At 46.9% G+C, this 12,838-nt stretch overlaps 1 protein-coding gene across 1 annotated transcript; it reads left to right on the top strand.

The window, feature by feature from the left end:
- Positions 1-2,880: 2,880 nt before the first annotated feature.
- Positions 2,881-8,413, top strand: LOC117368844. Its single transcript, XM_033962588.1, has 3 exons — positions 2,881-2,979; positions 3,754-4,048; positions 7,501-8,413. The coding sequence occupies exons 1-3, from the start codon at positions 2,881-2,883 to the stop codon at positions 8,076-8,078; spliced, it is 972 nt and encodes a 323-aa protein (XP_033818479.1). The 3' UTR covers positions 8,079-8,413.
- Positions 8,414-12,838: the final 4,425 nt, after the last annotated feature.

Raw genomic sequence — 12,838 nt, 5'->3', positions numbered from 1 at the left:
TAACTACGGACCCAGCCAATAGGCGGGGAGATCGGGCCTCAATTCGGTGGTGGCTGTCTGCTGCCGTCCAATGAGGTGCGCAATGTGCCCTGAAGGCGATAAGCTAGGATTTGCGCTACGAACAGGTTTTCTGCTCTTGAGATAGTTTGTGTGCTGAAAGGTGGCTCTTAAGCAGAACTTTCAAAATGCTGATACTTTCACGCTTCACGCTGTATGATAGACACACATATAAGCAATTTTTGCCAAAATTCTGAGAATCGCGTATTAAAGAAAGAATGGAGATAATGACGTAGGCTGAAACCAGAGGCGCTAAGAGAAAAGAGCACCCCCCGAATATGGCCTTGCCAGTGCGGGTAGAGAGAATAAGGGAAAGCAAGAAGAGGGAAAAACTGGAGGAAGAGTAGAACAGCGAGTGAAATTGTGAAAAGAGGGGGGAGGGGAAACCATGACTCCTGAAATGATGTGATCGTGTCTCCTCCTCCCCCCCCACTCGAGGGGACGACTCCCAATGATTTCCTGAGCTGCACCATGGCTCCTCAAATGTTGCTGTTTGCTCTGTGTAGGAACAAGCAGACAAATCTGTGAGTAGTGCTTAGCAGAACCCTCCCTACTGACCTTTCATTTAGTCCAACTTTTAAGGAGAAACAATTAAAAAGAAAGACTAGAGACACCAAATGTCCCTTCCCCCTTTTTCTCTTGTAGCAGCATGTGTCGACTACAGGATGGACACATAATTAGGTTTTCACCGTTGAGTTGACTGATGGTACAGGGTTGCCAGATAGCAAAACAAATTTCCAGCCCAACTCATGGCAAAAAGTAGCCCAACTTCTGTCGAAGTAGCACAAACAATTGCCGCTGGAAACACCTCTAATTTATCAAACAAATACAAACTGTTTATTTATACACTGCACATATCCCAAACAGTCCATAATGGTGTACAAAAGACCAAAACTCAAATACAAACCATTCAGGAAAAACACAATAAAAACAAGCATTTAACATAAAAGTCCTTCCCAAAATGAAAAGCTCTTCAAACTTCTGGACATAATGGGCTGGATTCTGTATAGGATGCCCAGTCTCAGAAGCTGCCTAAGCGGCTTTAGAGAATCGCCACGGACATCCTATATACAATCGTGTCTGTCCTCATGGACAGACGCCTAAGCCTGTCTAACCACCACGATTCTCTAACCAGCATCCATGTCACAGGTGCCGGTTAGAGAATTGGGTTGCTGCAGAGCTGATTGCAGCAAGGGAATCTCCCTGCTGCGATTAGTTTATTTACAACAAAACGAACTGACTTCTATGAAAAACTGTCTGTAGAGAGTGATCAATTATGTATATAAAGTGCTCAGAGATATGAAACTCCGAAGGGAAGGCTAACAAGCCAACCTGCAATAGGAGTTCACCTTCCAGTGATTGCAACCTCTTGTATCGTTGATCACTCTCTGAGACTTGATGTTAAATTATGTTTGTCTTATTGTTCTTTAGTCATTCAACAATGCTGAGAGTAATATCTTCTCTTTCTATTTCAAGGTATGATGTGTGACAATCACTGACTACAGACCCGTAGCCAACATCCCCTTCTTTACCAAATTGATGGAAGGGCTGATCAACACTGATCTGACAAACTACCTGGAAAAATGCTTCTGCCTACTATGGAAACTACATACAATAAAATCGTACTTCGATTTCGCATCATTCATACTATTAGTACAATCACTAATCCTAAGTTCACTGGACTACTGCAAAATCATTCACCTAAGATCCTATAAAAAAAAAAAAAAAAAAGATTGAGAACAATCCAAAACACTTCCATAATTTTTCTAATTGAAGTGATGCTTACCAGACTGTAGTTTCCCGTTTCATCTCTGTGACCATTTTTGTATATGGTGTTAATTGCTTAAACAGAAACTGTGGTAACCAGTAGTTTGAATTTCATACTCAATAGTAAAATTTTATATGAGCAGTGCTTAGAGCAGTAATGGGCAACAACAGTCCTTGAGATCCACAACCCAGTTGGCTTTTCATGATTTCCACAGTGAATATAATGAAATATATGTGCATACAATGGAAACAATGCATGCAAATCAACCTCGTGCATATTCATTGTGTGAATTTTGAAAACCTTACTGGTTGTTGCCCTCGAGGACCATGATTGCCCACCCCTGGCACAAAGACTGGTAACCAGTCTTCCTGACTGAAATTAGCTTGATGATCTAAATTAGGGGTGTGTGGGGGGGGGGAGATTCCTTTGGTGTCAATCCAAAGGATTTTTGTGAACAATAATGGTGGAAGATGTTCCAAATGCTATAGAAATAGTGGCAACTGAAAATCTTTCTAACCTAGTACATCTGAATGTAACTCATCTTGAGCTACTATTGAAAAAGGTGCAAACTAAATCCAAATACTGTACATAGATGTATAAACCATGTTGCCTCTATCCATATGGAAGAGCAGCAGAGAGAGGGAGGAAGGACAGAGCAATACTATTATTAGTGTAGTGGCAATATTCAGCTGCTGTACGGACAGCCTGTTTGGTCCTTTAGATCAGCTGGAAAATAGTCGAAGGAGCCCGAGAGCTGGTCTCAAAGGGCGGAGAGTAACACGGGCTGGGAGGCCCGTGTGTTGCTTGCAGGCAAGGTAGGGAAGAAGGGGGGGGGGGTTTGGTAGAGAAGAACAGTTAGAAGGAATTATATGGAAGAAGGGGAGGGGTTCGCGCCAAAAGGAGAGGCAGGGATTGGATAGTGCAGGAAAAGGGGGGCGTTTTACTTAAAGTTTAAGCATGAGCCTTGGAGGACTGAGTTCATTGCAGGTCCTCCAAGGCATATTTTTGTGCCTTACCGGAGCTTTGTCCTGGTTCGCTGATTCGGGGGTGCGGTTATGGAGTCCTCCAGTCGGGTAGAAGAGCGTGGAGAGGTGGAGGAAGTTGAAGTGTCCTTCTTAGCTGGGGACTCGTTCGCGGAGGAGCCGCTGGAGCAGGTTGGTGGGGGTTTGGGTGAGGAGCGTGTTCAGCCTGTCCGGCGGTCCAAGATCGAGGCAATGTCGGCTTTAGCCATGGCTGGTGCGGGGGTCAACCGAGGGACTCGTTCGGGGTTCCTTCCTGTGGCGGGGAAGGCCCGCCGTAAGAATAGGGCGTCGGGCAGTGAGTTGGGAGCTGTTCCGGCCGGCCGCAGTTCGTTAGAGGAGTCGGGGGGCGGGGCTTTTGCAGCGGTTGCCAGGGGTGATGGTTCGTGCAGGAACGTGCTGCACAGGGAGACGGGGGGTGACTTAGCTTCGGCGAGTGAGGCGGCTGTTGGGGGCAGGGACATGTCTGTTGCAGCCTCTGTCTCTGAGCCCTCTTGCTCTGGGGTTTTAGGTGAAAGCGCCGTCTCTACTGGGTTGCTGGCTGGGGGTCGTGGTGAGGCTTGTGGGTCTCCTGGGGTTTTTGGATTGGGTCGGGGGATGGGTGCACCCGGATTTATACCTGTTCCCAGTGCGTCAGGTTTTATGTCCGGTACTGGTGGGGGGTCTGCCGGGACGTTCCCTGGTTTGTTTTCAGGCAGTTGGACTCCGAGTTGGGGGGCGGGTTCATGGGGAGCTAGTTCGTCGGGGGGAGGTTTGCTGCCTTCGGTTTCCCATTGGGGAGGTGGAGTGCCGGGGAACATTCCCTTGGGGATGGTGCCTGGGGCCGGTTATGGTGCGGGATGGGGTGTTCCTGTTGGTATGCCCGGGTTTTGTTTTCCTGGTCCTGCCTCTGTTTCTTGGTCTCCACAGGTTGCGTGTATCCTTCCGGGAGGACAGCTGGTGCAGACGGATGGATTGGGAGCAGTCGGCAGTCCTGGAGTTACTGAGAGACCTGGCTGTTCTACTACGGAGCGTGGATCGACGCTGAGGGCTGCTGCAGTTGCTGGCGGGGGCACTGCGGATTCTCTGCACAGTTCATCCCAGATGCCGGAGGTTGCTGTTCGTGGCGGCTCGGTGCTCGCTTCTGAAGTTTCTTCCGTGGTGGGGACTGCTGGCCAAGGCGTCTCTGGAGGGTCTGCTGGAGTTCCGGGAGCTTCTACTACAGGTACTAAGGCGCCTGCTCAGGTTGCTGGTGGGGGGAAGGCGCGGCGTAAGAAACGCAGGCGACGGCATAGGGGTTCGTCTTCCTCGTCGTCTGGGTCTTCTTCGTCGGGCTCGTCGTCTGCCTCTTCTGTGGAAGCTAGGCCTACAGGAGGTGTGGACTCTACTGGTGCGGGTAGTGGGGAGGCATCTACAGGGGAAGTCCGGGGTGCGCCGGCTCTAGTGGCACTTACTGAATTGTGGGAAAAGGTTCCTCGGGACTTGCGGCGGAAAATTCGCCGGCGGTCTTGCTTGGATATTTTTCGCCTCATGGAGGGTAGAGCCCATAGGAAGCGGCATAGGAAATCTAAGCGGGACGGGAAGAAGGTTAAACCCTTTCCAGTTGCTCGTTCCATTATTAATTGGATACGTGCTTTTTTACGGTTAGCGAGTGTGTGGGGTCGTGCTAATCCACAGGATGCCGGTTTATTGTTGTCCTATGCGGATTCGATTTTGGATTCCTATCAGCGCTTCGGCGGGTGGGCTTGGTTGAACTATGACGAAGCCTTCAGGGACAAAATGGAAGAAAATAGTTTCATGTCTTGGGGTTCTCAGGATGTGAATCTATGGCTTACACATATGGCTTCCAAATCTATATCGGGGGCGCCGGTGCGGACTTTTGGGAGTCCTGGGAGTGTTCGGCCCTTTCGCGGGGGGTCGGGGGGGAGTCCTTCAGCAGGTTCCGACGTGTGTTGGAAATTTAATAAATCCAACTGTCCCTTCTCCGACTGTAAATTTCGTCACGCCTGCTCCATCTGTGGTCAATCCCACGCGGCCGTTAAATGTCCTAAACGGGTCAGTGGAGCAGCTGCGGGAGTTGCGAAGTGATGTTTCGGTTGCGGTGCCTACTCCGATTCGGGTTGGAGCTATGCGCCCGTGGTTGCACAGTTATAGTCGACGGAGGGTGGCGGATATTTTGGAGGCAGGGTTTACAGAAGGTTTTGATATTCCTTTTTTGGGGGAGGTGTCGGCGGCGCGGGTTCAAAACTCATCTTCGGTGTCCACTTTACGTGGTATTGTGTGGGATAAGTTGTCTGCTGAGATTCGATTGGGGCGCATTGCGGGTCCTTATCGTGTTCCCCCTTTTTCCAGCATGAAGATTTCGCCTCTGGCAGTGATTCCTAAGAAAGTGCCGGGGCAGTATCGTATCATTCATAACTTGTCTCGGCCTGTTGGTCGGTCGGTTAATGACGGTATTCCCAAAGATCTTTGCACTGTGCGGTATGCCTCTTTGGATAGTGCATTGAGGCTTATTGTCTCTGTCGGACGTGGTGCTTTGCTGGCTAAGGTGGATATCGAATCGGCATTCCGATTGCTACCCATTCATCCGCGGGCTTACCCGTTATTGGGTTTTCGTTTTGACGGTTTGTATTTTTATGACCGGTGTTTGCCCATGGGCTGTTCCATTTCGTGTGCTTACTTTGAAATGTTCAGTTCATTCTTGCATTGGGTCTTAGTTCAACAGGTGGGTGTTGACTCAGTTGTACATTATCTGGATGACTTCTTGTTTATTGGTGCAGGGAGTAGTGGGGTTTGTGAGCGTCTTAAGCAGGTTTTTGAGGATTTGGCAGAGGATTTTGGTGTGCCTTTAGCTCGTGACAAATCGGAGGGGCCGGTTACTTCTTTGGTGTTTTTGGGGATAGAATTGGACACAGAGGCGTTAGTGACGCGGCTGCCTGTGTTAAAAGTTCGTCAATTACTCGGACTCATTGAGCAGGTGATTCTTGCTCCTAAATCTACCTTGCATACGATTCAGTCTTTGTTGGGGTCTCTTAATTTTGCCTGTCGAGTTCTTCCTATGGGGAGGGCTTTTTCACGTCGGTTGGCAGCTTCAACGGCAGGGGTACGGGATCGTCATCATTTTTTGCGTCTCCCTGTGGGTGTCCGTGCAGATTTGCGTATGTGGTCAGTTTTTCTTCGGGATTTTAATGGGACTGTGCCGATGCTGGCACCTGAGATTTCTAGCGTTGACCTTGAGCTGTTTTCAGATGCGGCAGGGGGTGTTGGTTTCGGTCTGTATTGCAATGGCGACTGGTGTGCGGAGCGTTGGCCTGAGGAGTGGGTGCGGGCCGGCGTTACAAAGAATATTACCTTGTTGGAATTGTTCCCGCTCATAGTGGCTTGTGAGCTCTGGGCGGGTGTTTTGCGTAATAGACGGGTGGTATTTTGGTGTGACAATTTGGGAGTTGTGGAGGTCGTTAATCGTCAGGCGGCGCGCTGTTTGGCGGTGAATGCGCTCATGCGGGAGTTGGTTTTGCGCTGTTTGAGGTTGAATTTGTTTGTTCGTGCTCGCCATGTTCCGGGTTTGCAAAATGGCATTGCTGATGCTTTGTCTCGTTTCAATTTTTTGCAGTTTCGTCGGCTGGCGCCAGGAGCTCGAGCAGACGGTTCGCGGATGCCAGCGCGTTTGTGGAGCCTGGTCGGGAAGGAGTCTGGACGATGCTCCGTATGTCTGTAGCATCTTCTACGTGGTCACGCTATTCAGCGGGGTTTCGGGCGGTAGCAGCTTTCTTAGCTGATAGGGGTTGGTGTCCGGGAGATGTGGCCGAATCCTTATTGGAGGATTTCGTGCTGTCTTCTTTTCGGGAGCGGGTTTCTCGGGGTGTTGTGCGTGGTCAATTGGCGGGTTTTTCTTTTTTCTGCAGGGCCTTGGGTTGGGCTTGCCCAGTATCTAGTTTTTTGGTCCAACGGTTGCTACGGGCATTAGGTCGCGTTCTTCCTCAGCAGCGTGACTCGAGGTTGCCTGTTACTCATGAGTTACTTTTACGTCTGTTGGCGGTATTGCCTGAGGTTGCCAACTCGTCTTTTGAGGCCTGTTTATTTCAGGCGGCTTTTTCCATTGCCTTTTTTGGTGCCTTACGGGTTAGTGAGTTAGTCGTAGGTCCGGCTTCTGGAGGAGTCCCACGGGGACTTCGGATTCAGCATGTGGCTTTGCAGGATTCGGTGTTACGGCTGCATATTGTTAGCTCTAAGACTGATCAGTGTGGTGTTGGGCATTGGGTAGTGCTGCACGCTGTGTCTGGCTGTTTGTCTTGTCCGGTGTTGCGGATGCGTGGTTACTTAGCCATTCGACCCTCTAGCACTCAGATATTGTTTGTCCATGCTGATGGCGCCCCTTTGACGCGTTACCAGTTTCGGGCGGTACTCAATTTAGTGTTGGTGCGTTGTGGTATGAATCCGGCTGATTTCGGAACTCATTCCTTCAGGATTGGTGCTGCCACGAGTGCTAACAGGGCTGGTATGTCTGGGGAGGGCATCCAGAGATTGGGGCGGTGGGTTTCAAATGCCTTTCGGGGTTATATTCGTAGTGAGGGTGCAGGTGCTGGGGGCCTTGTTGCGCGAGGGTCTCAGTGATGGGATTTTCATAAAGGCCCATTGGTAGGGGGTTTGATTTGTTTTGTTTTATTCTCTTTTCAGCTCCCAGTTCCCGTTCCTATTCTATGTGGATCGTGGGCCATTCTTTCATCCACTGGGCTAGCGAACGTGCAGGTATCCGCCCAGGTGGTCGTCATCTCGGACTGGGGCATTTGGGACTTCGTGTTTCCTGGTGGGGACAACGTGGGATGCGTTGGAGTCAGCTGTTGGTCTTGTTGACGGATCTGCGATCCCGGACTAGTCATCCTGACATACTGCTGATCCATTTGGGGGGTAATGATGTGGATGCCTGGACGGGAAAGGACTTGGTCAATAGGATCAAGGATGATCTGCGGGTGGTCTGGGATTGGTTCCCGGGGGTGTTGCTCGTATGGTCTGACATTGTGCCTCGTCCACGTCGGATAGCGTCCCGACATTGGACGAGGGGCCTGGCCAAGCTTAACAGACAAGTTGGGAAATGGGTGGTTGGTCATGGAGGGTGGCAGATACTGCATGATTGGGTTGATGTTAATTGTTTTGGTTTGTTTCATACAGATGGGGTTCACTTGTCGGATGTGGGGTGGGACCTTTTGCTGGATGATTTTGCGTCCAGTTGTGAGAGGTTTCTCAGTGCTCGGTAGTAGTCGCTGCTCTTTTGGGGGAGGGCCTGTTTGTACAGGCCTGTGGCGGGTCTCCCGAGCTACTGGGTGCTGGGGCTCATCCGGCGATGAGCGGTGGGCCGGCTGGGAGCCGTGCCTTGGGGTCAGGTGACCCGGGTTAAAGGGGCATGAGGTCATGCCACCCCTCAGACACTTGCTGTTGGTGGCGGGGTCGGGGGCAAAGGTACTGTTACACAGGGTAGCTCGGGAGGAGCTTGCTGAGGTTCATTGTTAATTAAGGTTCAATGTGTTAATGATGTTAATTTATGCAAATGTATTTATGGGTTAATGTGATATAATAAAGAGCTGCGGCTATTTACCACAATAAGGTGTGTTGTTTTATTAATATGGGGTAGGAAAAGTAAGAGGGAGATGGACAACATGATGGGACTATCCAGATCCCGATGTTAGAAGGAGCCCGAGAGCTGGTCTCAAAGGGCGGAGAGTAACACGGGGCTGGGAGGCCCGTGTGTTGCTTGCAGGCAAGGTAGGGAAGAAGGGGGGGGGGGGGGTTGGTAGAGAAGAACAGTTAGAAGGAATTATATGGAAGAAGGGGAGGGTTTCGCGCCAAAAGGAGAGGCAGGGATTGGATAGTGCAGGAAAAGGGGGGCGTTTTACTTAAAGTTTAAGCATGAGCCTTGGAGGACTGAGTTCATTGCAGGTCCTCCAAGGCATATTTTTGTCCCGCCCTCCCTCCCTGTGGTGAACTTCGTGGTGTGTGAGGCGGGTCTCCCGAGCTACTGGGTGCTGGGGCTCATCCGGCGATGAGCGGTGGGCCGGCTGGGAGCCGTGCCTTGGGGTCAGGTGACCCGGGTTAAAGGGGCATGAGGTCATGCCACCCCTCAGACACTTGCTGTTGGTGGCGGGGTCGGGGGCAAAGGTACTGTTACACAGGGTAGCTCGGGAGGAGCTTGCTGAGGTTCATTGTTAATTAAGGTTCAATGTGTTAATGATGTTAATTTATGCAAATGTATTTATGGGTTAATGTGATATAATAAAGAGCTGCGGCTATTTACCACAATAAGGTGTGTTGTTTTATTAATATGGGGTAGGAAAAGTAAGAGGGAGATGGACAACATGATGGGACTATCCAGATCCCGATGTTACTAAAGTGAACTGCATTGGTTACTTTTTTCTTTCTATAACAGGTTGCCTGCAGTTAGGCACCAATTGGCTGTGAAAGTTATAGAATACTAGAACTTACGTGTATAACTATTACAGTTATGCATGCAAGTTCTAGCTGCACACTCAACAGTATTCTATATGACATGCATGCACAACTGCCTTAATGCATAAATGCAAGGGGTATTCACAGAGAGAGGAGCATGGGTGGGGCATGGGCATGCATATAAATTGCAGAATATTGTTATGCACATAGGTGACACATTTAAGTGCACACATTAACTTGTACAATTGACATGGTGTAAGTGGGGGTGCCTAAACATAGGCACATAAATGCCAGTGTATGCTTGTATTTTATAATGGAATCTAAATGCCCAGATACTTTTATAGAATTAATACTCAGCATACTGCATCCAGGTGCCTAATTTGTGGCATCCAATTATAGAAGTACTCCCTTTCCCCCAGATTCTATACAGTTTGGGCATGGATTCCAGATTGGCACCCAAACTAATTAGTTAGTGGGCTCCAATGATTTCATTATTGGCACTAACTTGTCACTAATTATGATGGGTGCCGATCTGATTACGTGTTATTTTGTAACCATGGATGCATAAATTGGACCGCATGCAACACAAAAAGGGGGAATGGCCATGGGAGGGGTATGGGTGGGTCAGAGGCATTCACAAGAAATGTATGCTGTGTTACAGATTAGCGGGGATCCATGCCCAATTTGAGTGCTAGGATTTACACCAGGTTTCATTTGGTGTAAATCTTTACACCCAAAGTTGAGTGCTGAATTCAGTGCTCAGTGCCCTTTATAGAATAGTTTATAGTTTAGTTTAATTTATTTCTAGTCTGGCTTTATCGAAAGCGGATTACAAAAGTAAACATACACAATAAAACCAATTAAAATACCTACCAACACTATTAACAGGTAACAAAACGTCTGCTGACTTATAAGACCAACATACTACTAGATAGAATATTTCATTTACAGAGCAGATCTCATTTTAACAGTCATTTACACTAACACAGTATCACTGAGTACCTTATTCCATAATACAAAACAAATGTTTCTTTAACAGTTTCTTAAATTCCTGCAAGTTTTTCAGACGTCGTAAATTCACAAGCCATGGGACCTCCAAATTTCCTTGTACTCTCTCATAATTCTAACTTCTCAATGCTGAAACAGTCAAACGTGCCTGTGTAGAAGATAGTATTGAGTGCCACACTTTTGGTGCCACTTATAAGATTCTGACACTATACGTATAGCAGCTGAATTCTGTCAGTATATGGATGGTGATAGCGTTTAGCACAGATTAGCTATGTTCAGTCAACCCTGGGTCCTATTAGATGCAATGTACATGATTGCATTTTGCTGTTGATATATTGTGCATTTTTTTATATTCCTGGTTTTGTGTGTGTGTGAGAATCCATTGAATATACATATTTTATTTAAACACCATAGCCAGCATTTCAAAAAGCACACTGTTGCTATGTGTCTTAAAAAATACATGAAAAATAGTGTTAGAGTAAAACCTTGGTTTGTGAGCATAATTCATTCCGAAAACATGCTTGTAGTCCAAAACACTCATATATCAAAGCGAATTTGCCCATAAGAAATGATGGAAACTCAGACAATTCATTCCACAACCCAAAAACTTTAATACAAAATACTGTATGTATTTGTATTGCAAGACCTCGCTCGTTTAGAACAGTCACTACACTCTTGCAGCATCAGACAGAGAAGAACCATCGGCTCAGTTGTGATGTGTATATACTGTATGTACTTGTATTGCAAGACCTTGCTTGTTTAACAAGTTAAAATTTAATAAAATGTTTTGCTTGTCTTGCAAAACACTTGCAAACCAACTTACTTGCAATCCAAGGTTTTACTGTATTTATTTATTTATTCAATTGTCTATACCATTCTCCCAGGGGAGCTCAGAACGGTTTACATGCATTTATTCAGGTACTCAAGCAGTTTCTTATTGGTTTAGTGATAGTATCTATGACTTTCCATAATGATTTTTCAATCCGTGCCTTATCAGGAGCAAAATTCAGCAGATGTGCAGTGTGACGCAAGTTTCCCCATCTGCTTCCTATCAGGAGCATTATTCTCAACTGCTCTCCAACAGCTAAATCGATGAAAGCCACTTACTATTCAGTATATTTATCTCATAGCTTAAAATACATAACTGTGTTTGTCAAAAGACAGCAGCAGTGGAGTTTGGGAGGGAGGGAGGGTCCCATTAGTTTACAATTCTCATAACAACACAGTAAAATTTGGATCACAAGAATGGCCAACCAACCACCAACTTCCTACCTGAAGAAACCCCACTCTCCAAGTTTCACACCTGAGAATCCTTCTCCCCCCTCAGAATTACACATAAAAAATTTTTAACCCTTTAGCAATGCTCCCCACATGAAGAATCTCTCCCCTTTCCCTGAGATCCCATCTGACAATTTGATTTTCTCAGTATTGAAATTACATTACATTACATTTGTGATTTCTATTCCGCCTGTGTCTTGCGGTTCTAAGCGGATTACAGTTAAAAGAGATCAGGACATTACCGAGAGAATTACATTACAACGATTTAAGTAAATTACTTGTTGTGGTATAGAAATACAAGTATAAGATATCTGGATTTATCGATAGAATAACTTGACAGGGTTCAAGTAGTTACAAGGTTCAGTGGGGAAAACAATATAGACAACTGAAGAAAGATACCTAACTTTGAAGGAATCAGTTAAGTGGATACCTAAGGGAGATGCTTATTTAGGAGAAGGTTAAATGGATACCTAAGGGAGATGTTTATTTAGGAGTTTGGATATTTTTGGTAAATGAGGTTCAAGGGGATGACTAGTGTGTTATTTGCTGGGGAGAGTGCATGTGCGATTGGGGAGGGGAATATTGGAATATTAAGTAAGGACGTGTTTTTTTAAAAGAAATGTTTTGATTTCTTTCCGAAACACTTTGATGTCTGTTGTTTTGATCATCAGTTTGGTGATGGTGGGGTCAATTTTCGCTGCCTGAGTTGCTAGAAGGCTGTCGTAAAGTTTCTTACGTCGGGTACCATTATGAGGGGGGAAGGTGAAAAGATTCTGAGTTCTTCTTGATCTGGGTAGTCGGTAGCGGCAAAGACGGTTGTTCAGGTAATTGGGGGCCATACCATGGGTTACTTTGAAAAGTAAGCAGTAGAGTTTGAATTAAGTTCTTGCTTTTATCGGAAGCCAGTGAGAGTCTACATAGGCGGGGGTGACGTGGTCGAATTTGCTGAGCAAGTAGATGAGTCTGATAGCTGTGTTCTGAACGGTCTGTAGTTGTTTTATCATAGTATTTGGGCAAGTTAGGTAGAGGCTGTTGCAGTAATCTAAGGAGCTGAGTATGAGGGATTGTACAATGATCTTGAAGTGTTCTTTGGAAAAGAATTTTCTTATTTTTCTTAGGTTTCGCATGGTGAAGAATGCTTTTTTTATGGTTTTGTGTATTTGTGTTTGCATTGTGTGTTTGGGTTCCAGGTGTTTGGGTTCCAGGTGTTTGGGTTCCAGGTTCACCATACTAACCATGGGGCCCAAATTAGCCTTTTGTTCACCCCTCCCTGTATTAATCAACAGAT

This window comes from Geotrypetes seraphini, chromosome 11 (assembly GCF_902459505.1).
Source record: "Geotrypetes seraphini chromosome 11, aGeoSer1.1, whole genome shotgun sequence".
Taxonomy (NCBI): Eukaryota; Metazoa; Chordata; class Amphibia; order Gymnophiona; family Dermophiidae; genus Geotrypetes; species Geotrypetes seraphini.
This window is presented reverse-complemented; position numbering and strand designations above follow the sequence as displayed.